Source organism: Zonotrichia albicollis, chromosome 2 (assembly GCF_047830755.1).
Source record: "Zonotrichia albicollis isolate bZonAlb1 chromosome 2, bZonAlb1.hap1, whole genome shotgun sequence".
NCBI lineage: Eukaryota > Metazoa > Chordata > Aves > Passeriformes > Passerellidae > Zonotrichia > Zonotrichia albicollis.
In genome coordinates, this window is record NC_133820.1 from 12,570,190 (window position 1) to 12,596,326 (window position 26,137).

A 26,137-nucleotide genomic window follows, 5' to 3' on the forward strand; every position below is an offset into this window, starting at 1 on the left:
GGAAAAGCTCTGAATCCTCCAGGATTTGTACAAAACGTTCCCTCAATGGGAACAGCTCCAGGGAAAAAAGCAGCTTGGTGCTGCTTTTCCTACAGCAGCCCAAGATATTCCAAATATTCCTCCTCAGCAAGAGGAGAACTCTGGAAAACTCCTTGCACAGGAGCACATCCCATGAAAGAAAAGAGTTTGTGTGAGCCAGAGGGGAAAAGAGATGGTGTTGGGCATTGTACAGATTGTAGAGTGAGGTATTCTGATGGTAAAAGTCCCAGAAAATTCCCTTCCTTTCTTTTCTTTCTCTTTCTTTCTTTCTTTCTTTCTTTCTTTCTTTCTTTCTTTCTTTCTTTCTTTCTTTCTTTCTTTCTTTCTTTCTTTCTTTCTTTCTTTCTTTCTTTCTTTCTTTCTTTCTTTCTTTCTTTCTTTCTTTCTTTCTTTCTTTCTTTCTTTCTCTTTCTTTCTTTCTCTGTCTGTCTTTCTGTCTTTCTTTTTCTTTCTTTCTTTTCCTTCCTTCCTTCCTTCCTTCCTTCCTTCCTTCCTTCCTTCCTTCCTTCCTTCCGCCACTTCCTTCCGCCACTTCCTTCCACCACTTCCTTCCGCCACTTCCTTCCTTCCGCCACTTCCTTCCTTCCTTCCTTCCTTCCTTCTGCCACTTCCTTCCTTCCTTCCGCCACTTCCTTCCTTCCTTCCGCCACTTCCTTCCTTCCTTCCGCCACTTCCTTCCTTCCTTCCACCACTTCCTTCCTTCCTTCCACCACTTCCTTCCTTCCCAGCCCCATCCCATCCCCATCCCAGTTCCATCCCCATTCCCTGTCACGTTCAGGCTCCACATCAGGACCTGGCACAGAGCCACATTGAGCTTCTGCCACTCCTGACTCATCCCTGGCAGCAAAACCCTGCATTTCACCCTTGGATTGTGCCTGGGGAGCAAGCAGAAAACAATCCCACCATGAAATGCCCCTTTCTGTGGCCTGGTGTTCACGTTTTGGGCTGGGCTCCAGGCACACGAGCCCGGTGTCACCTCCTGGGCAGACTGGAGGCAGCTGCCACTCCCATCCTGTGCTTCACATCCTGTTTCCAGCACAGGCTGCGCATTAAGGAGCCCTTGGCCAGGACAACATCGCGCTGGGACAGCTGAGCCAGCAGTGGTGGCAGCTGGGGACACCCAGGGGACGAGAGGTGGCTGCTGGGGACAGCAGAGGAAGAGCGATGCTGTCCCCACAGGAGGAAAACTGAGCATTAAAGAGCTGATAAAAGCTGGAAATGCCCATGGAACTTCTCCAAGAGCTTTGGAGCTCCTGTGTTTCACTGCTGGAACCCAGGGAATCCCTCTGGCTGCCCTGGAGGGCTCCAGCCCCTGCCCAGGGGGCTCACAGACCTTGGCACAGAGCCCCAGATCCCCCTGTGCCTTTGACTGAGCCCTTGGAAAAAACAATTACCAACTTTATATGAAGAATTACAAGCCATGAAAGCTTAAGTAGAATGATAGCGAATTTATCATGGGTGAAAAATTGATTTTGGGGTTTTTAGAATGGGGGTTCAGGGGGCAAGATGGAGGAACCTGGGCATGTCCAGCTTTTCTCCTTCTTCTTCTTGGCCTCCATCTTCTGATGTGGTTTGGCACTTTCGGACTGGTTTAGAGTAGAGACAGACTGTCTAACACAGGTGATAGGTATTGGGAAGGAATTGTAAATAATGCACACGAAGATTTTAGTATAAAAAGATAACACCAGTGTGCCACTGTCTGTCCTGCTGAACGGACCTCAGCAGGACAGGAGAAAGAATTTTATACAAAAGGAACAATAAATAACCTTGAGACTGAGAAATGAAGAGCTCTGACTCCTCCTTTGATCTCCAGGCTGGGAAAAGAGACTTTGAGACACATCTCGGGGTCACTGTGAGCAGCAGGGACCAGAGGAGGGGCACGAGGAGGGCACGGGGTGGGAAAAGGCTCTGCCCTGTCCCCACAGCTGTGGTGGCCCTTCAGGGCATGGCTGCTGCTGTGATGAGCTCCTCCAAACCCACCTGGAGCTGCCAGGATCAGCACAGAATCCCAGAATGTGGCAGCTGGAAGGGACCTTAAAACCATCCCATCCCATCCCATCCCATCCCATCCCATCCTATCCCATCCCATCCCATCCCATCCCATCCCATCCCATCCCATCCCATCCCACCCCATCCCATCCCACCTGATACAGGGCTCTCTTTGAGCCAGGTCTCACAAACTCTTGGAGATCTATTTCACACCCAGGATACCTCAGCTACCTCAGAAGGCTTAAAATCAGCAGGATGGCTTCTGTGGTAGTGTTGGAAACAAAAAGGTTTTAATAAGATATTAATTATTAATAAAATATAATTCTATTTTTAATATAATTAATATGAAATATATTTTAAATATAATATAAATATATATACTATATAATAAAAATATAATATATTATAAATATAATATAAAATATATATTAGTAATATGCAATAGTAATATAATAATATTTTATAAATTTATATATAATATAATATAAATATTATATATTATATATTAAATATATATAATATGTAAATATAAATAATATATAAATAAATATATGCATAATAAAATATATAATATAATGTACCTAGAAATATAATATATTTAATTTTATATATAATTTATTTATAATGTATCATATATAAATTTATGAATATATAAATAACATTTTAAAATATCATCACTTGTTAAATTATTGATATAATAGTAATAAAAAATTAAAATATTAATTATGATAATGAATAATGAATACATTATTATTAAAAGAATAAAACTCTTTACAGAGAAAAACCCAAGCCAGGTGCAAGAGGCCCTCCTGCCCCTGGTAAAACATCTCACAAAAGCCAAAATTGGTTTCTTTGTTCTTTTTCTAATTAATTGTTCTTTTTCTAGTTAATTGCTCAGGTGGGACTTTCTGACTCCTGTCCAATTGGCCATCCTTAGATGTGAGGCGAAGTCCCCCAGACTTCTGAGATGTCTTTTCACTTCACTGAGGAGAGAAACTTTTGGGTTTATTTATTTTTAAGGGGTCAAAGGAGAGTTTTGTCACTCTGTTAACAGGGGACATTCCTCCACCCACCCTGGGCATTTCTAAATCCACAGGGATTGGGAACAGCTGGATGGGACCTGCCCAGACAGGCCCAGAACCCCCAAAAATCCCATCTGAGCATCCCTGGGAGTGGTGTCCAAATGCTCCTGGAGCTCTGGCATGAACCAGGCTGTTTCTCAGCTTCTTGCTTTTATTCAAAATGCCTTTTATTCTGTCACAATCCCTTTCTCCAGGTCAGGATTTGGATGGAAAAACAGCTGGGCTGGTGCTGAAGAGAGAGATCTCCCTTTTTCTGAGGGAAAATTAGAAATAGGAGAGCAGAGATTTTGGGTGTCAGCCCCATCCTGGGTAAATCCCTGAGTGAGGTCCGTGCTGGTTTTCCTATTCCTGCACAACAGCATTTGCATATTAAGGTGAAAAAATAAGTATACGGGGAGGATTTGATGTTTTATCCCTCAGGGTCGGACCCAGCCCTGAGTCCCTGGGAATGGGGCTGCTGGGGGAAGTTCCAGAGGTGGAAAAGGAAGGATCTGCCTGCAGGGTCGGTGTGAGATTCCTGTTTGCAGCCTTTTCCCAGCTCCCTTTGGCACTGTTGGTGGGAATACCAAAGAAAGCCTTGAGAAAACGCTGCCAGGACAAAAAAGGGCTGGAAGTCCCTGAAGCTGCCTGGATGAAGGGCAGAGGATGGAGGTTCAGGTGCACAGCAGCTGCTGGATGGATCCATGCTGCCCTGACAGATCCCTGCTGCCACTGGAGCTGCAGGTCACAGGGAAAGGGAAATGGAGCTCGTGATCCATTGTAGGGAACAATGGGAGAGATCCTCCTGGTAGGGCTGGGGAGAGGGAGCTCCTGGGGCTGCAGGGAAACCTGGAGGAGGATGAGCATGGAAATGGTGGGAGGCAGAGGAGACAGAGCTGCTGGGGCTGTGCCAGAGGAGCATTCCCTGGAGAAGAGCTTGGGATCAATCCCCAGAGTTAAGTCACAGAATTCCAGGCTGGCTTGGGTTGGAAGGGACCTCAAAGCTCATCCCATTCCAGCACAAACCATGGCAGGGACACCTTCCACTGTCCCCAGTGTCCAGCCTGGCCTTGGGCACTGCCAGGGATCCAGGGATGGAATTCCATGCCAGCCCTGCCCACCCTGCCAGGGAACAATTCCTCATTGCCCAGATCCCACCCAGCCCTGCCCTCTGGCACTGGCAGCCATTCCCTGTGTGCTGTCCCTGCATCCCCTGGCAATTGTCTCTCTCCAGCTTTCCTGGGGCTCCTCCAGGCCCTGCAAGGCCGCCCTGAGCTCAGCCCAAAGCTTCTCCTGTGCAGGTGAGCAATGCCAGCTGTGCCAGCCTTTCCTGCCAGCAGAGCTGCTCCATCCCTCTGCCCATCCTGGAGCCTCCTCTGGGCTCTGCAGCAGCTCCAGCTCCTCCCTGCACTGGGGCAGCTCTGCAGGTGGGAAATCACCTGAGGGGGCACACGGACACCATCCCAATCCCAATCTCAATCTCAATCCCCATCCCTCTCCTGATCCCAACTGGGGCTCAGCCCCGGGCAGGTCCAGCTCTCCCAGGGCTGCTCCCTCTGCTCATCCCAGCCTTGATTCATCCCAAATGTGATATATGTTATCCAATAATTTGTGTTAAAAGGAATTAAAACCACAGCATCTTGTGTACCAAGTGTTGGGCAACAAGCACTAGTAGGCTACATGATAAAGAATGGAGATTCAAACACCAGGAGGACACTGGATATTTCCAGAGATTTCTTTCCATCTAACAAGACCCCATCAGGAGGCATTTGATAGGCATCATCTGAAGTTTATGCCAGAAAGTTTTCACCTGACAGGATTCCAGCAATTATCCACCAGTTCCGGGAAATGCGGCAGCAAGAAAGGAAAAACAATGATAATATGCTAAAGTATGTTAATGAAGGGCCCCTTCCAGAGCCCAAAAGTCTGTATAAAATGGACCCCTTCAAAATGACATTTTGGAGACTGTCTCAGTTTGGAAAGACAGGTACCTGCTAAGGAAGGCAGGAGCCTCCCCTGACATGGAGAAAATGAACACCCCCTCACTGTGAATTGCTATAGATTGTAAATTAGGGGCTCTCAGGGCAACAAAAATTATGGGAGCAGGAAATAACAGTTCTTTAATAGAGAAGAAAATAAAAGGATAAAATCAACAATGCAGTACACTAGAACAACACTGACAGAGTCAGAACCCAACCTGACACCTTGTGGGTCAGGGTGTTGGCAGCAGTCCCATTGGAATTGTGGCTCAGCCCTCCTGCAGTGTCAAGGCTGGCTCTGCTGGAGCAGGGATCCTGTAGAAAGGTGCAGTCTCCCTCTGAAGATCCAGGGGAAGAAGAGGCAGCTGCTGTTCCTCTGGGAATCCAGTGCAGAAGCTGTGCTGATATTCCAGAATCTCCAGATTATATCTGGGTAGGAATTCTTGGCTCCTCCCTCTGGGCTCACATCTCCCAATGGGATGCTGTAGTTCTTATCAGCCATTCAGGGACATTCAATAGCTGTTATCAGCAATGTCCCCTCCCAAGGGAGGAGTGAATGTGATCACTCAGAGAGAGATAAGGCAAACTGCCAACTGGACAAAAGACAACTGCCACATAGAGGGTAATAAATACATCTTGCCTTGCAGTCTGGAACAGAGACCCATAGGGACTTTGGTGTGATAGAGGCCAAACCCTGAATCTCCCCAACCCTGATCGTCTGGCTCAGAGTCAAATCGATTGCTTGTGGCTTTTTCCAAATTGATACTTTGATAATTTAATAAATTTCCTTAATTATTAAATTGCACTATTCGTTTATAACACAGGGGTTGCCCTGACCCATGTGCAGCCCCTGGGTTGGTTAAACCTCAGTAGATTCCCTCTTGTGGAGCTGGTTCAGGTCCCTCTGTCCCAGTGCCCTCCCGCAGCTCCTGACCAGCTTTGTGCTGCTCCCTGCAGCCTTTCCTTGGGAAAGGCTCCCTGGAGCCTTCACGTGCCCAGCTGAGGGCTCCAGCTGATCAGGACACTGGGGACTGAGTTTGGGGCAGTGATAACAACGTGTAAAACTGAAACAGGATGCCAGCGAAATATTACACAAGATAAGGGTGCTTATCAGCTGTAAAGAATGTTCTGCTGGCTTCTGATTGCTCCTATCTTCTATTTTTATCAGTTTCCTCCTGCTTGTCTCTGAACAAGTTTCCAGGTTTAGCAGGTCTGACCCAGCCAGCTGCAAATAAAGATAGCCCTGATAACTGCAAATGGCACAGGGCAGCTGGCTCCAGCCTCCACAGCTTTGGCTGAGAAGGGTTTTCCAGCTGGACTCTTCAATCCCAGGGGTTTCATCTCCTGATATAGGGTCTCCTTGAGCCAGGCCTTATAAGCTTTTGGAGATTTATGTCACGCCCAAGATAGCTCAGCTACTTTAAAAGGCATAAAAGCATCAGGATGTGTTCTGTGGCAGTGTTGGAAACAGAAAAGTTTTTAAAAAAGGCAAAATAACAAAACCCTTTACAGAGAAAAAGTGAGCTAGGTGCAAGAGGCTCTTGCTCCTGGTAAAACACCTCACAAAAGCCATTGGTTTCTTTGGTCTCTTCTTTTTTCTAATAAATTGCTCGGGTGGGACTTTTTGGCTCTTTGTCCAGTTGGCTGTCCTTAAGTTTGAGGTGAAGTCTCCAAAGTCCTATGAGGTGTCTTTTTACCTAATTGAGGAGAGAAACTTCTCCTCAATTAGGTAAAAAGACACCTCATAGGACTTTGGGGACTTCTCAGGGGTTTTTTCCTTTTTAAGGAGACAAAGGACAGTTTTGTCACTCCATCAACAGAGGGCACATTGCTATCATGTCCCATCCCTGCAACTCTGAAGATTGCTGCTGCTAAAATGAAATCCCGCCTGCTGTGGGTGCAAGTTCTCCATGGGATGGGAAAAAAGAGCTTGGAGTTCTGCAGGGTGGGGAGGGCAAAGGCTGAGCCCTCAGTCCCAGCAGGTCAGAGCTGCCCCAGAGCAGCACAGATTGCCTTCCCTGGCTCTGGGGATGAACTCCTGGAGTCATTCCTGGGATGGGCTTCCCTCAGTGTTGGCCTCACCTTTCCTTCCAGCTGGAATTGGCACCTGGCTGTCCCAAACTGAGCCTCACAGCTCTGTGTGGGTGGATTTCTTGTGGGCAGGCAGAGATGGGCTTTGAACTGACAGGAGGAGATGGCCCAGGGATCCATTCAGCCACAGCTGCTCTGGGAATTCTATTCCAGGGCCTGCCCACCCTGCCAGGGAACAATTTCCCCCTAATATCAAATCCCTTCTCCTGTCACTCCATCTCCCTGTAAAAAGTCCCTCTCCAGCCCCTCTGAAGCCCCTTCAGGAGCTGGAAATCTTCTGTGAGTTCCCCCTGGAGCTCTGATGATCCACAACATTTCCAGTAGATCCCTAAACCCCAACCCCTCCCTATACTGTCCGTTTTTTTCTCTTCAGACATAAAAGAAAGAAAGGAAAACACATTTATCAGAATGCTCAAGAGAAGGATTCTCAGTATCCCATCATTCCCAAGATCCATCAAATCCTACTTTGAAGCCATTCCCTGGGTGCTGTCCCTGCAGGCCTTGTCCCCAGTCCCACTCCAGCTCTCCTGGAGCCCCTTCAGGCCCTGCCAGGGGCTCTGAGCTCTCCCTGGAGCTTCCCCTTCTCCTGGACATTCCCAGCTCTCCCAGCCTGGCTCCAGAGCCCTCAGAGCACCTCCATGGCTTCCTCTGCACTCACTCCCACACTCCCATGGCCTATTGCAGGCCCGCTGTCACTGCATGGAGCTGGAGGTGCCCCCCAGGCCTGGCTGCCCTGGGCACCTGGGCAGAGAGCCGTGCCCAGCTGGCATCGGAGCCAGAATGGCCCTGGGGGCTGCAAACCCCGGGAGCCAGCTCCAGGAGAGGAATTCCCTGCTGATATTTCGGTGTTTGTGCAGCTCTGGGTGCTCTGGGAGAGGCCCCAGCAGCTGCCTGGCCCTGCTCAATCGGGTGGAGAGAGGGGACGGGTGAGTGGGTGCCCGCTGGGGAGGATCTGCCCCCTGCCCCGAGCCTGTGGAACAGGAAAAAACCAACATCTGAGGCCACGAGCAGGGCTTGAAATTCACATTTTATTGCTCTGTACAAGTGAAAAAAATCGAGGGGGGAGAGAACTCCAGGAGTGAAAGGTGCAAGCCTTCGGTGGGAATCCACCACAGGCACCCAGGGGTGAGGGTGGCACAGCAAAGCTCTTCTCCTTTTTAATTTCAGTTAAATAAAAAGGCAGAGCTGCTAAAAGGGAAAAAAAAAAAGGTGTGCAATTATTGCTGAGGATCACCCTCCTCACAAATAACCGCCCTGGAGCTATGAAAAGAAAATGACCCAAAATCCTGGAAAATACCTGGGGTGGAGGGAGAGCTTCACTCCAAGGGTTTAATGCCATTAAATGTTTCCATGAATTGAAGGTTTTAACTAATTAAAGTGTTTCATGTCACTAAAGGCAATTTTTGGTAGAAGTTTAAGCTAAGTCCAAGGTTCTAGCTCTCTCCCGGGGCAAGTCCTAAACCATGAGATCCCAAAAGAGCAGAGCCCAAGCTGAGAAATCAACATTTTTCCAGAGCTGGGCTTGGGTTTTCATTCCTCCAGAGGAAAAGGTGTCTGGAATAATTAAGTTGCTTGAGATTTTCCAAGCTGCTCCAGACACCAAAATTGTGGATCTTGTCCTCAGCTTAATGTTAGGCACTATATAAATATCATTTTTAAAAACCAACCCTGAGTTTTGAGTGTCCCGAGTGCTCTGGCAAGACAGACATGGCTGGAATATTGCTTGGATGGAAGTGCAGTGCTAAAGAAGTGCCTGGAGAAGGGCTCTGCTGGGATTGCTGCCCTCTCCAAGCTCTCTGCCCTCACCTTGCCTTGGAAGCAGCTGCTCTGCTCCTCTCCCCTGCCTCCCCCACTTCTCTTTCCTCTCCAGCAGCTAAAAATGGGATTTGTGTCTGCAGGGCAGAAATAAAACCCCCACTCCTGCCCAGAGTGTTGCTTCCTTCACCCCGAAGCAGCTCCAAGCTGGCAGAGCTGTTTTTTCAGGGAGCACAATGCCCAGGGGAGATGGATTTCTCCTCTCACAGGCAGGGAAATGTTGGTGCCACAGCAGCTGAATTTGGCTGCCCTGTCCTTCCTGTGGAGGACGAGAAAGGAGGGAAGGGCAGGCAAACCTTCCTGGATTTTGTGGGGGATCCTTGGATGGGCCCCTGGGAGCTGCTCATGGAATCGGAGCTAAGCACAGACAGCACCTCTGGGTGATTAAACAGCAAAAATTATGGAATTGTTCTTAACACAGTGGAAATTCCCTTCCCAACCAGGGGCTGGCACTTGGTGCAATAATTAATTGGGATTGAAATTTGGGAGTGTTCCCCACATCCATGGCACAGAGCCACTCTTTGCACATGGATTTTGCTGCCAGGATCAAGCCCCATCCATAGGAAGGAAATTAAATTGACATCAAGAGCAGTCTGGCAGACCTGCTAGGAACCAGAGTCCTGGAATCACTGAGGTTGGAAAAACCCTCCAAGATCTTTGAGTCCAGCCCTTAACCCAACATTGACCATGTCCCCAAGTGCCACACCCATCACAGTCACTAAAGTCCCTCCAAAGTCTGTGTTCTTCCATGGAAATGTTTTTCAGACAAAAAATTGGGAATCTTTGCCTAATATTTTATCACTAAGAGGGGCACGATTCTGAAGGAGACAGGTTAGCACAGCACTGTACAATTTATAAAATCATTATTCTAACCTGGACAAAAAAGTGAATGAAATCTTTCAGCTTCTGTTTCTTGGGAGAATTTGGTCTTTCTGGAAAACGATTGTCTAAGCCATGCTTGGCAATTAACACCTCTGCCCTGTGTTTGGTTCTAATTGGGCCCTAATTAGGCTCTAATTTCACACCAGCAACACCAAGATTTGCTTTTTGGAGAATCAGAGAATCGGGGTTGGAAGAGAGATCAAATCCATCCCATTCCCATGTCAGGGACACCTCCCACTGTCCCAGGCTGCTCCAATCTGAGTGTCCAACCTGGCCTTGGGCACTGCCAGGGATCCAGGGCAGCCCCAGCTGCTCTGGGCACCCTGTGCCAGGGCAGATTCATTCCCAAGGTCCCATCCATCCCTGCCCTGTGAGGGACGAGGCCCTGGCTCAGGAGGTGAAGCTGATGAGTCCGTGATGCTCCGTGTGATTCCCGATGTTGCCTCACGGTGATTCCCACACGATGGCCATGCCAGGCTCTGGGGCAGCACTGGGATCTCCCAGATCCATCAGCTTCACCAGCACTGCTCCTGCAGCCTGGCCAGCCCCTGTGGCTGTGCACAAGGACCAGCAGCTCCCCGTGCCCACAGCAGGCACCGCTCGCATCGTCCCCGCGCCGCGCGCCATCCTCGTCCCCTTTCCCTAGGAAGATTTCTCCTCAGGGATCTTCCTGGTTGGCTGCTCCACGGCCAGCTGGTTCTCCAGGACACAGCAGAGCTTGTAACTCTCGAGGACCTTGGCCTGGATGTACTCCCTGTCCTTCCTGTGCCAGACATCCGTGGCAATGTAGGTGTTGTAGGGGTCGCGGGGCCCCTCGAGGTGCCGTGCCCGCAGGTTGGTCACCATCACCCCCACGCTGAAGAAGCCAAAGAGCCCCAGCATCAGCAGCACGTAGATGATGGCCAGGCTGTCGCTGGCACTGCTCTCCTGGGGAGCAGCTGAGCTGTTGGAGCGTTCCAGGCACTCCTGGAGCAGCTTGGAGAGGAGCAGGTCCAGGGCTGTGGTGTTCGACAGCGCCAGCATTGGGGATTTCTGTCCTTGGCAATCCTTCCTTACTTTGGCTGGAAAAGGATAAAAGTCAGGGGGTGGCATCAGATAAATGTTGGATTTAACTCTTTTCTGACCCAGAGATGGGGTAACTGAGAGGTGTTTTAAAAACCTTTATTCCATTTTGTGTCGCATGAGAAGGGTGAGACAATACAGATGTTATAATTCACAATCAGAAGCCAACTATTTCCTAATTACACTACACTATAAGCATTTCTTGGCCTACCACCTTTAGCCACACCTTTAGCCCTAAAGCCAATCATCTAAAATTACCCCTCATGGGTCCTACTACATTTTATCTTTCACAGTTCTGTCTCTCCAAACTATCCAGTCTTATTTGCAAGGCCACCTTTTGAAACATTTTTCTAGCTCCATTTCTCTCTCAGCAATGTCTGTCCTATTCCATGGCATTTCTAAGTCAGCATTTCTTGTCTCAAGGTTTGCATACAGGTGCACACTGAGAGCTCTCTACAAATCCATTTCTCACATTTACCCCTCTCTCTTTAACAGAAAAATCTTCTTTGATGAATCCCATAGAAAAAGGTGGGATTTCCTCTGTCTCCCTTTCCTGGTCCCCCTCCTCAGTGAGGGATTTGAGAGCCTGGTTGTGATGCCTTAATTTTAGCTTTCATGTTTTTCAGGGCTTCCCACAGTTGTAAATCCATGGGAGCAGCTCAGCAAATCCTCCTCCAGAACACTCAGCCGTTGTTGTGCGGGGATTTGGAGGAGGAAGCGCCTCAGAACCATTCCTAATCCATGCAGGCTGAAAGGGAGCCCGGGGCAGGGGTGACACCTGTGGCAGGGCACGGTGGCAGCTCAGGGAGCTTTTCCAGGAGCTCTGCGTGGGAGGGAGCTGGGCTGGGAATGACCCTGCAGGAACAGCAGGTACCTGGAGCCTTCCTGGGCTTTGTTTGTGCCTTGCTGGGGGAGAAAAGCTGCACAAGGAGCTGCTGAAACACAGGGACAGAGCCAGGGCTCTGCTCTTGTCCCCCGTGTCCCTCAGGAGGAGAACATTTCCCTGGAGTACTCACAGCCCAGGGAGCACAGCTCCTGCAGGCATGGAGGGGGTCACACACAGCAATTAATTGTTAATTAATGACCCCTCGTGCTGATCCTCACTGTGAAATCTTTATCTGAGCACTCACGGGTCTGAGGCTGAGAAATTCAGCACAGGGTGGGGAATTCTCGTGGAATCATGGAATGGTTTGGGATGGAAGGGACCTTAAATCCCACCCAGTGTCACCCCTGCCATGGCAGGGACACCTCCCACTGTCCCAGGCTGCTCCAGCCCCAGTGTCCAACCTGGAACTGAACACTCCAGGGTCCAGGGATGGAATTCCATCCCAGGCCTGCCCACCCTGCCAGGGAACAATTCCTCATTGCCCAGATCCCACCCAACCCTGCCCTCTGGCACTGGCAGCCATTTCCTGGCTCCTGTCCCTCCAGCCCTTGGGAATTTTTCTCTCTCCAGCTTTGTGTAGCTCCATCCCAGGCCAGGCTGGACACTGGAGCAGCCTGGGACAGTGGGAGGTGTCCGTGCCATGGCAGGGGGGCACTGGGTGGGCTCTGAGCTCCCTCCCAACCCAAACAAATTTGGGATTCTGGGATTTTATGGCCTGGCCCTGATCCCTGCAGCCGAGGGTGCCAGAGCTGCCAAAGCCACCCCAGGTTCTGAGCCCAGCTGGGAGGGAGAGCCCAAGGGAGCCTCAGAGAGCTCCTGGTGCCTCCCTGGGAGCTGAGGCCATGGGAATGTCCCAGCAGAGCTGCAGGGTGGCTCTGGACTCCAAACCCAGGGAACGGCAGCTGGGTCTGGCTCCTCATGCAGCTGTGGGGGTGGCAGGGCTGACTGGCACCCCCTGACTGGCACTGGCTGCTCCCCAGCAAAGGCACAGCACAGGGCTTGTGTGCTCCAAAGGGGCTGGATCCTGATCCCAGAGCTGGATCCTGATCCCAGAGCTGGATAATGATCCCACAGCCTGGATCTTGATCCCAGAGCCTGGATAATGATCCCACAACCTGGATCCTGATCCCAGAGCTGGGTAATGATCCCAGAGCTGGATAATGATCCCAGAGCTGGATCCTGATCCCACAGCCTGGATCCTGATCCCAGAGCTGGATAATGATCCCAGAGCTGGATAATGATCCTACAGCCTGGATCTTGATCCCACAGCCTGGATCCTGCTCCTTGAACCTGGATGCTGCTCCCACAACCTGGATCCTGATCCCACAACCTGGATCCTGCTCTTTGAACCTGGATCCTGATCCTTGAATCTGGATCCTGCTTCTTTAACCTGGATCCTGCTCCCACAGCCTGGATCCTGCTCTTTGAACCTGGATCTTGATCCCACAGCCTGGATCCTCATCCTTTAACCTAGATCTTCCTCCCTGAACCTGGATCCTGCTCCCACAGTCTGGATCCTGCTCCTTGAACCTGGATCCTGATCACAAAGCCTGGATCCTGCTTCTTGAACCTGAATCCTTCTCCCAGAGCCTGGATCCTGCTCCCACAGCCTGGATAATGATCCCAGAGCCCGGGAACTGATCCCATAGCCTGGATCCTGATCCCACAGCCTAGATCCTGACCCTAGAGCTGGATCCTGCTCCCACAGCCTGGATCCTGCTCCCACAGCCTGGATCCTGATCCCTGAACCTGGAATCTGCTCCCTGAACCTGGATCCTGACCCCAGAGCCTGGGAACTAATCCCACAGACTGGATCCTGCTCCCAGAGCCTGGATCCTGCTCCTTGACCCTGGATCCTTCTCCCAGAGTCTGGATCCTGCTCCCAGTAGAGGGCACCCAGCCCAGTGGGCACCTTCAGCTCCAGCCCAGCCCTTCCTGCCCTGTCTGGGCTGTGCTGATCTCCAGGTGCTGCCAGAGGCTGCTGCTGCCACCAGGGTTTAAATGGGAAAAGGGAATTTTCTGTCCTGTGACACTCAGCTTTGGAGCTCAACAGGAATTTTGTCCTCGAGCACTGGGAGCTGCTGCAGAGCCCAGAGGAGGCTCCAGGATGGGCAGAGGGATGGAGCAGCTCTGCTGGCAGGAAAGGCTGGCACAGCTGGCATTGCTTACCTGCACAGGAGAAGCTTTGGGCTGAGCTCAGGGCGGCCTTGCAGGGCCTGGAGGAGCCCCAGGAAAGCTGGAGAGAGACAATTGCCACGGGATGCAGGGACAGCACACAGGGAATGGCCTCACACTGGTAGATTTCCATTCCAGTCCCCTCATTTCCCTGTGACGGAAATGAGGGGCTGGGATGGAATTCCATCCCTGCATCCCTGGCAGTGCCCAAGGCCAGGTTGGACACTGGGGACAGTGGGAGGTGTCCCAGGGGTGGCCTTTGAGGTCCCTCCCAGCCCAAACCATTCCAGGATTCCATAAAAACTGACTCTTGGCTGCCTCTATTTCTCCTCCCTGCTGAGATTTCAGTGTGATTTTTATCACACAATCAGAGCTGGATGTGCAGTGACAGATTTTAGCAGCATTTTCTCAGCTCTCCCACATCAGAGCACCCCCATTTCCATTTCCACCAAGCAAACATCTCCAACCGTCTCTCCTATTGCTGCCAAAAGCATCAGCAGCCAGCCCCAGAAACCCAGGCAGCTTGGAGCAACACTCACCTTTAGAGACCATAGCTCTGTCTGCATTTCCTGTGGTTTGATGACACAGAAATAAATCCTGTGCCACTCTCAGAGCAAAAACCAGCCCAGCACATCACCCACCTCCCAGACTCTCTGCCTCCCAAACGTCCTGGTGCTCCTGCAGGGCCATGAAGGATGCAGTGACCTCCCTGGCTCGTTTCCCTGCCATTCCTTCAGGGGTGAGTGGCTGTGACACCGTCCCCATTGCACAAGGGAGCCCCATTTCCTCACCCCACTGCCGGGAATTTGGCAACCCAGGGCAGCATCCAGGGCACTGCTCCTGCCCCAGCTGGGAGGGATCTGCAGCTCTGGGCTCTGCAAACGCCTCCTGCAGCCCCCACCTGGCTGGGAGAGCCCCTCCTGCCTGCCCTGGCCCATCCTCCCCTGCCCACCAGGGCAGCGCCACCACAGCTCCTGGCGTGGCTTTAACCAAAGAGCAGCACCTGTGCAGTGGGGGCACAGAATTGTCCCCAAATCCCACTGAATTGTCCCCAAACCCCCACTGAATTGTCCCCAAACCCCCACTTTTCTCTGCTCACAAGCCAAAAATTCAGTTTTCTTGCAATAGCATGTAGATAACAGCATATAGATATCCCATCCCATTATCCCATCCCATCTCAGTCTCTCCCATCCCGTCCCAAGCTGAAGATGAATCCAACCCCATCCCATCAACCCCATCCCATCAATCCCATCCCAACCCATCCCATCCAACCCCACTGGGCACTGAATTGTCCCCAGACCCCCAGTGAGTTGTCCCCAAACCCCCACTTTTCTTTGCTCACAATCCAGTTTTCTTGCAATTGTATATAAATTTCCCATCCCCTCCCATTATCCCATCCCATCCCAGTCTCAATCCAATCCCATCCATCCTAATCTCTCCCATCCCGTCCCAAGCTGAAGATGAATCCAACCCCATCCCATCAATCCCATCCAACCTCACTGAGAACTGCATTGTGCCCAAACCCCCAGTGAACTGTCCCCAAACCCCCACTTTTCTCTGCTCACAAGGCAGAAATTCAGATTTCTTGCAATAGCATGTAGATAGATATCCCATCCCATTACCCCGTTCCAAGCTGAACATGAGTCCAACCCCATCCCATCCATCCCATCCCAATCCATCCCATCCAACCCCACTGGGCACTGAATTGTCCCAAACCCCCACTTTTCTCTGCCCACAAGCCAGAAATTCATTTTCTCGCACACAGCCCGCAGATATCCCGCTATTCCAGGGTGGAACCCCATCACTGCTCCCCAATTCCACCCATCCCAGAGAATCCCGGGCTGCAGCAGCCCCGGCAGGGCTGGAGCAGCAAACAAACCCCGATAGGGCAGCCTGGCTCTGCTGTTCCATCGGTTCAGCCCTGCTGAGCTCTGGGCTCCTGCACATTCCCATTTCCCCAGCCCCGCTCCCGTCCCGGCTGCCCTCACACACCTGGGGGGCTCCAGGTGTGGGCACGGAGGAGATGCCACCCTGGGCTGGCTCTGGCTGCTGCTGCTGCTGCCACCAGCCCCGTGTCACTGTCCCGTCCTGGCACGGCGAGCAGGGAAAAGCCGGGCTGGGAGGAGGAGGAGGAGGAGGAGGGAAGGAGGAGGGAAGGAGGGAGGGCAGCAGAGCCGTGCCCGGGCAGGTGCCCAGGTGGGAGGTGCTGAGGGGGCACCGCAGCTCCTGGCATGGGGAATGTGCAGCCAGAGCAGCACGGGAGAGAGGGAACCATGGAATTGCTGAGGGGGAATGACCCCCAGGGATCCCCCGGTGCCAGCCCAGAGCCCACCAAGCCCAGCCTGGGCATCCCTGGCAGCTCCTGGAGCTGTGGCAGCCTCGGGGCCGTGCCCATTCCCTGGGCAGTGCCAGCACCCTCTGGGCAAGAACCTTACCCTAAAATCCAACCCAAATCCCTCCTGGCCCAGCCCCAGCCGCTCCCTGGGTGCTGCTCCGAGCTCAGGCTGCTCCAGGAGGGCTCCAGGGTTGGGACATTCCCAGAGGGGCTGCCCTGGCCCCTGGCACTCCCCCAGCTCCATCATACAGGAATATTGCACATTTTGTGCTGGCAGGAGGAAGGGGGGTCACTTATGGGCTCCCCTCCAACACCACCCTGGAGGGAGCACTGGCTCCCTGCAGCCACCCCCAAAACCTCAAAAACCACCCCAAATCTCGCCCTGTACTTCCCACGGGAGGGAGAAGCTCTGTGGTCACCACTGAGCCACAGGGGGTTCACCAGAGCCCACCTGGGAGCTACAAAATGAAATTATCACCATGGAAAGATCCATCTGAGATCCTGCAGAGGATGCTGCTGCTGTGGGGTGACATCCCCTCAGCATTCCCATCCATGGGGTGACATCCCCTCAGCATTCCCATCCCTCCATGGGGTGACATCCCCTCAGCATTCCCATCCATCCCATGGGGTGACATCCCCTCAGCATTCCCATCCATGGGGTGACATCCCCTCAGCATTCCCATCCCTCCATGGGGTGACATCCCCTCAGCATTCCCATCCATCCCATGGGGTGACATCCCCTCAGCATTCCCATCCATGGGGTGACATCCTCTCAGCATTCCCATCCATCCATGGGGTGACATCCCCTCAGCATTCCTGGGGTAGGACACATCCCAGTCCCTCCCATCCCATGGCCCTGTCAGGGACCGTGGCCCCCAGACCCTCATCAGCTGCAGTAAACAGGGATGGGATTTATGGGATTTGTGGGATGAGATGGGGTGGGATGGGACAATGGGATGGGATGGGATGGATAGGATTGGATTGGATGGGATTGGACTGAGACTGGCATTGGGATTGGGATTGGGATTGATGGGATGTGGTTGGATGGGATGGGATACATGGGATGGGATGTTTTGGGATGGGATCGATGGGATGGAATTGGATTCATATTCAAATTGGGATGGATGGGATTGGATTGAGATTGGGATGGGATTTATGGGGTGGGATGGGTTGGGATGGGGTGACATGGGGTTGGATTGAGATTGGGATGGGATGGATTGGATGGGGATTGGGATGGGGATTTTGATGGGGATTGAAATGGGGATTGGGATGGGGATTGGGATGGGGATTGGGATGGGGTGGGATAAAATGGGATGGGATGGGATTGGATTGAGATTGGGATGGAATTGATTTGGATGGGGTGGGTTGGGAAGGGATTGATGGGATGGGTGGGATGGGAAGGACTGGGATGGATAGGATGGTATTTGATTGAGATTGGGATTGGGATTGGATTGAGATTGGGATGGGTGGGATAATGGGATGGGATGATGGGATGGGATGGCCCCTCCTGTCCTGACACTCTTTGCCAGCTGCTGTTGCCTGGGCAGCAGCTGGAGAGAGGCATTGAGGTGGTGGTGGAGGCATCAATTTAAACAAATGGATGAAAATGTCCCAGCATTTCCTTGCTGCCCACTTTCCCAGAGCTTTATTGCATTTTCTCTCAGGGTGAGGATGCAGCCCCTGCTTCTCCTGCCTGAGCTGGTGCTGCATCTCAGTGAGGGAGCAGCCTGTGGGATTCGTTTCCCACACTGACCCAAATCTCTGGTGCAATCTGCCTTTCTGCCTCAGTTTCCCCCTCCAGGGCAGCCCAGCTCCATTCTCCCCTGGGTGTGATCATGCTCACAGGGGTCTGAGGATGAGGGAAGAGATGAGGATCTGACTCCATGTTTCAGAAGGCTTGATTTATTACTTTATGATGTATATTATATTAAAACGATACTAAAAGAATAGAAGAAAAAATTTCATCCGAGGGCTGGCTAAGAATAGAAAAAGAATGAATGATAACAAAGGGTTGTGGCTCAGATTCTGTGTCCGAGCCAGCTGACTGTGATTGGCCATTAATCAGAAACAACCACATGAGACCAACCCCAGATGCACCTGTTGCATTCCACAGCAGCAGATAACCATTGTTTGCATTTTGCTCCTGAGGCCTCCCAGCTTCTCAGGAGGAAAAATCCTAAGGAAAGGATTTTCATAAAAGATGTCTGTGACACCTGGGAACCTGGAGCGGGATCTGAACCTCTTGTTTTCACAGCCCGCAGGGAATTCCCCCTTTGAGGTGAATTTTAAAGCCTGGCACAGGAGCTGGGGGGCCAAGGAAGAGGGAGAAGCTGAAGGGGTGGCCCAGGCTCAGGAGGAGTCACAGGAGGGGAGATTCCCTTCCCCAGAACAGTCTGAGGCCAAGCACGGCCACCAAAACCCTAGGATGTGAGGAAATGTTGTGGCTGAATGTGTCAACTCCCCAAATGGCTGAAAGGTGCCCCAGAGTTTAACCCAGCCCGGGAGCATCACCAGGAAAATCGGCTGGTAGGATGGGCCAGGGCTGATTAAGGAAAGTGCACTTGTGGATAAATCCATTTGAGGGAATTAATGGGTAACATCAGCAATGCAGGAGGCTCAGAAATGGGGTTAGGGCAGCAAAGGCTCCCTCTGGGGTGGCCACAGTGAGCTGGATCCAGGAGAGATCCATGAGGGAGGAGGAGGAAGAGAAGGAGGAGGGTGTGGGTGAGCAGGGACAGCACAGCCAGGCCCTGCTTCCTCCTCACGGGGGAAATGCGGGACAGAATCTGATCCTGTCACTGCCTGGGCCAGCCTGACTCTTCCCTGAATGCCTGGGAAAGGGATGTGGGACAGGAGCAAGGATCTGGGATGGCAGATGTGAAAAGTGCATGTCAGATATTTACTGCATGTATTTCATTGTATTGATTAGTAGTGCTGTATTACCATTTTAACAATTATATTTATATTTATGATTATTATAAATAATATTTCATATATAATATAATTATTAACTATTATATATAAAGATATAAAATATGTATTTTACATATAAATATATATTTCTATATAAATATATACATTTATATAAATATAATATATAAATATATTTTATATATTTATATAGAAATATATAAATCTATAAATATATATGTATATATTTATATATAATAATTTGTATTATTACATTATTATATATAATTATAATTTTATATAATAATTAATTATATATATTATATATTATAATATATCATTATCATTATCATTATCATTATATATTAAAATTATATATTATACTAATTATTAGAATATTTTAATTATATATAATATATAATTATAATAGTATCTATTATAATATAAATAATAATAAATAATAATAAATATCATTATATGTAATAATTTTATATATAATTATAATTTATATGTAATGATTAATTATATGCAAATTATTATTTATAATAATTTTATATATAATCACTTATTATATAATATATATATATTTGTATATATAAGATTATATATATTTATAACATTTTAATTTTAATAGGATGGTAAATGCAGTTTTGTAGTTAAAAGGTAACTTTTGTAGTTAAAATAGGAACTATCTATGTGGGATATTTTTTTAAGAAAGGAATGAGGTACTCACACCAGACAGCAGCCAAAGGACACCTTAATCTTTCAGAGAAAGAGAATTTATTGCTCCATTATCAGGAGAAATGAACTTCTTCCTGCCTTGCTCAGCCCTGGAGACGCTGTAATGATTAGGAGGAAGAAGCTGACACTGCCCAGACACAATCCTGTGTTTGAATGGAATTTATGCATCATGGATGAGGTGTATGAATATGCAACAGGTTATTGTTTTTAAGGGTCAATCCTCTGTTAATGTGGGTCCTTTTTCGGGCTTATTTTGCCCAGAATGAGGTACCTGGACTGTCTGTAACTCTTTGTTTTTATTGTCTCGTATTGTCCTAATCTAAATTGTCCAAATTATTATTACTCTGATTGTATTGCTAATTTTATAACCAGATCAGGAATTCAGCGCAGGGAGGAGCTGGAGCTGCTGCAGAGCCCAGAGGAGGCTCCAGGATGGGCAGAGGATGGAGCAGCTCTGCTGGCAGGAAAGGCTGGCACAGCTGGCATTGCTCACCTGCACAGGAGAAGCTTTGGGCTGAGCTCAGGGCGGCCTTGCAGGGCCTGGAGGAGCCCCAGGAAAGCTGGACAGAGACAATTGCCAGGGGATGCAGGGACAGCACCCAGGGAATGGCCTCAAACTGAAAAATTACAGGTTTAGATCAGATATTAGGAACAATTTCCTCCCAGGCAGGGTGGGCAGGCCCTGGCACAGGGTGTCCCTGGATCCCTGGCAGTGCCCAAGGCCAGGCTGGACACTGGGGCTGGAGCAGCCTGGGACAGTGGGAGGTGTCCCTGCCATGGAATAGGATGATCTTTAAGGTCTTCCCCAAACCTTTTAGGCCATTTTCATTCATTCTCTGGGATCTCAGAGCCTGTGTGGACCCCAGTCCCCTCCCAGTCCCAGCAGTGTCACCTCCAGCCCAGGCAGGGCTGTGTCCCCACCAGAGCAGATCCATTGTTCCAGAAGCAAATCTGTAACTTCTATTTGACTTTGGGGCCCCCGAGAGCACCTGTGATTGGGAGATTATTATTTAATATATTTTTAAAGAGCTCCAACCCGGTGTAGGAATCCTCTGTGCCCTCCTGGATCTGTCAGTGGCCACGGAATTCATTTTGCCAGGTCAATGACGAGCTGTGGAGTGATGGGATCCCTCAGGAAGTTTTCTCTGCAAGGTGACAAAGGACATTTCCCAGCACAGGGGCTTGCAGATCTCTTGAAACTGCATTCCTGGAAGCCTTTGGGTTTTAAATCAGCCTCATTTTTATTTTGAGGAAAGAAATACTGAAATAAGAATGGGGAGCAGACACTTTGAAGTTTAAATACACTTTCAAGTGTATTTGACTTTAAAGTTAAAATACATTTTATTCTTGCAATGAATTTTCCCTTTTCCTTGAAAAGCTGCTGCTGTGACCCTTGTACAGGAACAAATGAGGTCTAAAATGTTTCTGTCCAAGTCTTTATCTGTGGCATGGTCACCTCTGAAAGCCAGGGAGAAGGAGCAGAGCTGTACAAACCCTCCCTGGCAGAGTTCTCTGGGCTCCTGAGCAAGAGGGAGGGAGAAATAACTCGGAATTCATTCAATATTTCAGAATTCATTCAATATTTCAGAATTCATTCAATATTTCAGAATTCATTCAGGAATAATTTGGTTTCTGGCCCCACAGTGCCCCGAGCTGGGCCCAGCTCTGCTCCCTTGGCCCAGCCCAGGGGACAGGAGGTGTCCAGGCCCTTCTGCAGCTCCATCCCCATCCCAAGAGTGTCCCCCCATCAGAGAGCTCTGCTGCCACAGCCCTTGGCCAGCCCCTTTGGGATCTGGCACCTCCAGCTCAGCCCAAACCCTGCAGACACCATTTGGGATTGAGGTTTTCCAAGGATGGAAAATCCTACAAAGGATGGCCAAGAGGGGGACATAATTCACCTGCTGCTATCCCAGCATTAATACAATTAATTAATTAATTAATTACAACCCCAAAGCCCTAAAAAGATGGGGATTGGAGCACCTGGTCGCCCTCTTTGCATGATCTCTGCCAGGATCCAGAGCTTCACTTGGCAGCAGCAGCGAGGCCACGGCTGAGGGATGCAGGAAATGCACTGGAGTTGGGGGATTTCCTGCAGCTGGGAAAGCTGCCTGCACTCTGCAGCCTGCCTCTGAAATGCAGTTTAGAGTGGAGGAATTAGATTAAATTAAATTAAATTAAATTAATTTAGTGTTAAATTAAAAATGTGCTGATGGCTGCAGCTTTGGAAGGGGCTGAATGGGGAGGCTTCTGACCCTCAGAGCCGTTGAATCCCATTATATTCAGGAATTTAATGCAGGAATTCCTGTCCTGCAGAGGAGCTCTGAGCCCTCAGCTGAGGCACAGGGACTGGAGAGTTGGTTTTGGTGAGGATGCTTCAGATGGGGCACCACCAATCACCACTCACAGATTCAGTGATCAGAAAGAGGAAATTTGGATTAGTGGTGACCAAAGTTGGAGTTTATTGTTCCCAGAGGAGCTGGGAAGGTTCCTCCCCTGAGCCACAAACTCATCCCCACTGGCACAGGGTGCCCAGAGCAGCTGGGGCTGCCCCTGCATCCCTGGAATGTTCAGTTCCAGGTTGGACACTGGGCCTGGAGCAGCCTGGGGACAGTGGGAGGTGTCCCTGCCATGGCAGGGGTGGCACTGGGTGGGATTTGAGTCCCAAACCCAAGCCAGTGTGGGATTCTGGGATCCCCTGAGAGGTTATGGGGGTTATCAGCTCCCACCGGCTGAGCAGAGGGAGGAAGGCGAGCCCCTGGATCCCAAACTCAGACAGACACCCCAGGAGCACACAGAGCCCCACAATGGGCTGGGTTGGGAGGGACCTTAAAGATGGTTTTGTCCCAGCCCTGACGTGGCAGGGACACCTTCCCCTGGCCCCGGCTGCTCCAGCCCCAGTGTCCAACCTGAATCACCACAGCTCATCCTCCCAGCATTTAAAGTATTGAAAAACTGACCTGCTCAATCTCCTTTGATCCTCCAGCAAAAATACCACTGGACCTTTGGATTTTCCTCCACAGAATCCAACCACCTCAGAGGCCATTCTGTACCCCCATTTTTATCAGCAGATCCCAGAATCCCCAAATCCCTGCGGCTGGCACAGCCCTGCCAGCCCATGCAGTGCCAGCTGTGCCCCACGGGCACCTTGTGCCCAGCCCAGAGCACTCAGTGCCACCTCCAGGGCACACCTGCAGGGATGGGTGTCCCCTGGGCAGCTCTTCCCAAAGCCTTTCCCCTTTCCATGGGGAAATTCCTCCCAGCACACTGAGAAGCAGAGATGTTTTATGCTCAGCAACCAATTTTCATGGTGGCTTTGTCAGAAGAATGAAAGATCCAAGATTCCCCCATGGTGCAGGAGAAAGGATCTGTCCAAAGCTCCCCTCCAAGCTCCCAGGAATCTGCACCAAATTCACTGAGGAATGTCAGGAGAGGAGGATCCTCCACGCACAAGGAAGGACCTCAGAAATACCTCAAATTGAGGAAAAGAGCCAAATCACAGGGCAGGGGAGCCTCCTGTCCTGAGAAGCAAAACTGGGAAAAGTTTTTGTGTTCCCTGGGCTGAGGCTCTGTGCCCACACCACCCTCAGCACATGAGCCCCAGCCTTGCCTCCCTTATCAAGGAAGTTTTTCAGAGGCAGCAGCAGCAGCAGCCCTGAGTAATTTCTTTATCTCATTTCCTCTTCTTTACAAGTGCCTGTGTTATGGTGTGAGGCCCAGATAAGCTTTTCTCTCCAGGCAGCCCCTGTGTGTCTTCCTGCTGGGCTGGTTTTGCCCTGAGCACACACAAACGGGGCAGCAGCAGCTGATTCCCAATTGCCACCCTCAGTTCCTGCTCCAGTGATTCCCAGTGGGTGAGAGGGTCAGGAGCTCTCCTGCATGTGCAGCTACACCCCTGCAGCCTTCACTGGAGAGCTGCTGTGGATTTGTGTAAAAACAGATTTGCTCTGTCCTGTGAGCTGCTCACCCCTCCTCACCCCAGTTTTCCATGGGTTTCACCATTTGAGGATTTAACCATTTGAGGATTTAACCATTTGAGGAGGAGCAAATTCATCCCAAGCGTGGTGTAAGTGAAGTCAAACCTCATTCACGGTCGCCAGGCAGAGCCAGACCTGTTGGAATTGCTCCCAAAATCCCTTCCTGAGCACAGCAGAGGAGCCAGGCCATGGAATCAGGAATGGTTTGGGCTGGGAGGGATTTGAGGACCATCCAATTCCGTGGGTGGGATTCCCACTGTCCCAGGGGTGGGACAGCCACAGCTTCTCTTGGACTGTTGGGAGATGGCCCTGGATGGGCTGCAAGGTCCCTGCCAGGATTCCCATCCTGGAATCCCAGGGCCATTCCCTGGAATTGGGACACACGGGCTCAGGGCAGTGCTTGTGTGGCCTCTCTGCTCCCCTGAGCAGGCTGAGCTTGTGCAAAGCCACTGAGCACTGAAATCCCCGCCTGGAGCAGCGCCTGGCTGAGGAGAGAACAGCACTGAGAGCACCGAGAGCACTGAGAGCACCGAGAGCACCGAGAGCACCGAGAGCACCGAGCCCTCGCTGCAGGCAAACCCTGCCCTTCCCTCCCCAGTCAGCACCCTGGAGCTCCCCAGGGGCACCGAGGATGGAGAAACCCCCAGGGCTGAGCCCAGGCTGCTCCTGCCCAGCTCCTGCTGCACTAAAGCTGAGCCGAGGGGAGGGAGAGCTGCAGGAAGCGCGGATGGTGGGGATAAATTGGTTTTGGAGTGATCATCGGCCCTCAGTGTCTGAGGAGAGACAGGGACAGAGACAGAGACAGGGACAGACACACAGACACAGACACACAGACACAGACACACAGACACACAGACACACACACACAGACACAGACACACACAGACACACACAGACACACAGACACACACACAGACACACAGACACACACAGACACACAGACACACAGACACACAGACACACACAGACACACAGACACAGACACAGACACAGACACAGACACACAGACACAGACACACAGACACACACAGACACACAGACACACAGACACACAGACACACAGACACAGACACAGACACAGACACACAGACACACAGACACAGACACACAGACACACACAGACACACAGACACACAGACACACACACAGACACACACACACACACACAGACACACAGACACACAGACACACACAGACACAGACACACAGACACACACAGACACACACACAGACACAGACACACAGACACACAGACACACACACACACACAGACACACAGACACAGACACAGACACACACACACAGACACACAGACACACAGACACACACACACAGACACACAGACACAGCTCCCTGCAGTGCCCGAGGCTGCAGCTGCCCCTGCCAACACCCTGGCACTGCTCAAATTGGAACTTTTCACCTTAAAACTCATGTCCTGCACCCCTGCCATGGACAGGGACACCTCCCACTGTCCCAGGCTGCTCCCCATCCTGGGGCTGGGCCACTGCCAACAATGGGGCAACCACAGCCTCTCTGAGCTCTCGGAGCTCCTTCCTTCTCCTCAGCTTTCTGCTGCACTTTGCATGACTGATAAATGTGTTTTCCTTTCTTTCTTTTATGTCTGAAGAGAAAAAAAATGGACAGTATAGGGAGGGGCTGGGCTTTAGGGCTCTGCTGGAAATGTTGTGGATCATCAGAGCTCCAGGGGGAACTCACAGAAGATTTCCAGCTCCTGAAGGGGCTTCAGGGGGGCTGGAGAGGGACTTTTTACAAGGAGATGGAGTGACAGGAGAAGGGATTTGATATTAGGGGGAAATTGTTCCCTGGCAGGGTGGGCAGGGCTGGCATGGAATTCCAGGGATCCATCCCTGCATCCCTGGCAGTGCCAAGGCCGGGCTGGACACTAGGGACAGTGGGAGGTGTCCCTGCCATGGCAGGGCTGGCACTGGCTGGGATTTAATGTCCCTTCCCAACCCAAACCATTCCAGGATTCTGTGCCCACATGGATGGACCAGACACAGCCCCAAATCCCTCCCAGCCCATTCCCCAGCCCTGAACCTCACCCAGGCCCTTCCTGCTCTGCTCCTGCCCTTCCCCTGCACTCTCAGGTGCACATTTACCCACACAGCGATTTTCCCTCTCACCCCCCATATCTTCCTTACTTCAGGCGTTTCTTTTCCTCCTGGGCAAACAAGTCA

The 26,137-nt window shown here is 50.8% G+C and overlaps 1 protein-coding gene across 1 annotated transcript; it reads right to left on the bottom strand.

Annotated features, from left to right (window-relative positions):
- Positions 1-10,498: 10,498 nt before the first annotated feature.
- KCNE1 (potassium voltage-gated channel subfamily E regulatory subunit 1) lies at positions 10,499-11,399 on the bottom strand. The gene has a single exon (XM_074536216.1). The coding sequence runs from the start codon at positions 10,946-10,948 to the stop codon at positions 10,499-10,501; it is 450 nt and encodes a 149-aa protein (XP_074392317.1). The 5' UTR covers positions 10,949-11,399.
- Between the last annotated feature and the right edge of the window lie 14,738 nt (positions 11,400-26,137).

Bases quoted from the DNA above. Each gene is read 5' to 3' on its own strand.
- KCNE1 (XM_074536216.1), bottom strand. From the start codon at position 10,948: ATGCCACCCCCTGACTTTTATCCTTTTCCAGCCAAAGTAAGGAAGGAT.